Source organism: Octopus bimaculoides, chromosome 10, assembly GCF_001194135.2.
Source record: "Octopus bimaculoides isolate UCB-OBI-ISO-001 chromosome 10, ASM119413v2, whole genome shotgun sequence".
Classification (NCBI taxonomy): domain Eukaryota; kingdom Metazoa; phylum Mollusca; class Cephalopoda; order Octopoda; family Octopodidae; genus Octopus; species Octopus bimaculoides.
In genome coordinates, this window is record NC_068990.1 from 7317168 (window position 1) to 7319306 (window position 2139).

At 30.4% G+C, this 2139-nt stretch overlaps 1 protein-coding gene across 1 annotated transcript in view; it reads left to right on the forward strand.

Annotated features, from left to right (window-relative positions):
* The window catches only part of LOC106871452 (dynein axonemal heavy chain 5), a 358231-nt gene that overhangs the window by 312551 nt on the left and 43541 nt on the right, over positions 1-2139 (forward strand). Inside the window, exon 65 of the mRNA XM_014917924.2 lies at positions 649-816. Within this exon, the coding sequence (XP_014773410.1) occupies positions 649-816 (168 nt within the window). The remainder of the gene's footprint in view (positions 1-648; positions 817-2139) is intronic.

The window sequence follows — 2139 nt, forward strand, 5'->3', positions numbered from 1 at the left end:
ATGGACTGGCGTCCCGTCCAGCTGGGGAACACATACGCCATTGAAACCAGGAAACCGAGCCCATGAGCCTGGCTAGGCTACACACACACACACACACACACACACATACACACACACACACACACACATACATACACAAACACACACACATATATGTATGTATGTATTTGTTTGTGTGTGTTTGTCCCCCTACCACCACTTGATGACTAGTGTTGGTGTGTTTACATCTCTGTAACTTAGCAGTTCAGCAAAAGAGACTGATAGAATAAATACTGGGCTTTCAAATAAAATGTACTGTGGTTGATTCATTTGACTGATAATTCTTCAAAGTGGTGCCCCAGCATGGCTGCCATCTATGAATCATCGAAACAAGTGAAAGTTAGAAGATAAATAATTGTCACTTAAAAGCAAGAAATGGAAGATTTATAATAATATAGATATCTACATTTCTTAACAGATCATTAGCCATAGAGAAATGTTTTGAATTTGATAGATTCTAGTACATGCCTACACTCTTATGTCTATGTGCATATACATCTACGCGTATATGCATGTATACAAATACACCTCCATTTACATGCACATGTGTATGCACACACACACACACACGCACACAGAGTAATTATACTTTTGTTCATTTGATTCAAGGATACTATAAACAGTGAGACTGTTGAGCTAATGCAAGTATATCTGAAAATGGAGGATTATACTTTTGAAACAGCCAAGAAAGTATGTGGTGATGTTGCAGGACTTCTCTCATGGACTTGTGCAATGGCTATGTTTTTTGGTATCAACAAAGAGGTTTTGCCTTTGAAAGTAAGTATTAATATTCTCTGAGAAATATGATCTGTGTTCTTTTTTATTAAGAAAAAATTATATTCCTTGTCATTGATTTCAATCCTCTATATTTTGTTGTACATATTAATTTCCAGAGACCATCTTGGTCCCAAATCTAGATATTTGAGATGTGATTCTGAGATTTAATCCAGAATTGTTTCATCTTCAATCTTTGTGTTTTGAATTTTTTTTATGGAGTTGGTTTTATTTGAAACTGTTTAATTAAACAATTTTTTAAAGTGATATACCACAATAATGAATATCATAATATTGTTGATATACTTTGTATATTACAAACATTATTGATTTATATTCTCTGTAACAAATATTACCAATGGACTTTTTAACATTATACAAATTGTTAAAATCCTCTTCACTTTTCAACTATTGTAAGTAGTTCAAACAATGGCCTTTATTTTGTGCCTTGAAGAAGAGAAATCTACTATTTTGACTCATATCCTTCTTTGATAAAAGTAAAAATAAAGGTCTCATCACTAAACCACAAACCTGTGGATAATATTGATGCATTACACATACTAAAATGAAAAATAGAGGCACAGAATCCTGGAAAAGTACATGACAAGAAGACAAAAAAACCCTCAAAATATTGCAGCTGAAGTTAGACTTTTAAAACTAAAATAGTAATAAATGCCTTTTTATAGTTTTTGTTTTTACTTAAAAGTTTAAAATTAAAATGCTCAAAAAGTTATTTATTTTCAATTTTAGTGAAAAGCCTAATTGTCTGAAAGTTCACACATTAAAAATTTGTTATTACATATTTATATGTTTAAAAAAAATCACATAAGAGTAATTTAAGCAAAATTGACAATTGTAACCCCTAAGATTTTTTATAAAAGCTAATCATTTCTACATTTTACTTTAACTTTTTTTAATATTTTTCTAAATGTAATACTTTGTTATCTGATAATGTAAACTTTAAAAACATTCTCCTGTGTTTTAAAGAAAAAATCATTTTTATTATTTCTTACTCTTTGAATTATATATTCTACATGAGTTTAATTTTATAACACAGTGTCGTCGTCGTCGTCGTTTAACGTCCGCTTTCCATGCTAGCATGGGTTGGACGATTTGACTGAGGACTGGTGAAACCAGATGGCTACACCAGGCCATGTGATTTAAATTTTTGGATAATGAGTTTAATTAAGAAAATAAAAGAATGCTAAAAATTAGACACAAATGTTTTAGCTTGATGCAAAAATGCTTTTTACTGAAAATATTACTGAAAAATTTACTGAAAAAATTGCAATAAAAAGCAAAAAAACTTCTAATCTTTGTTTTTTA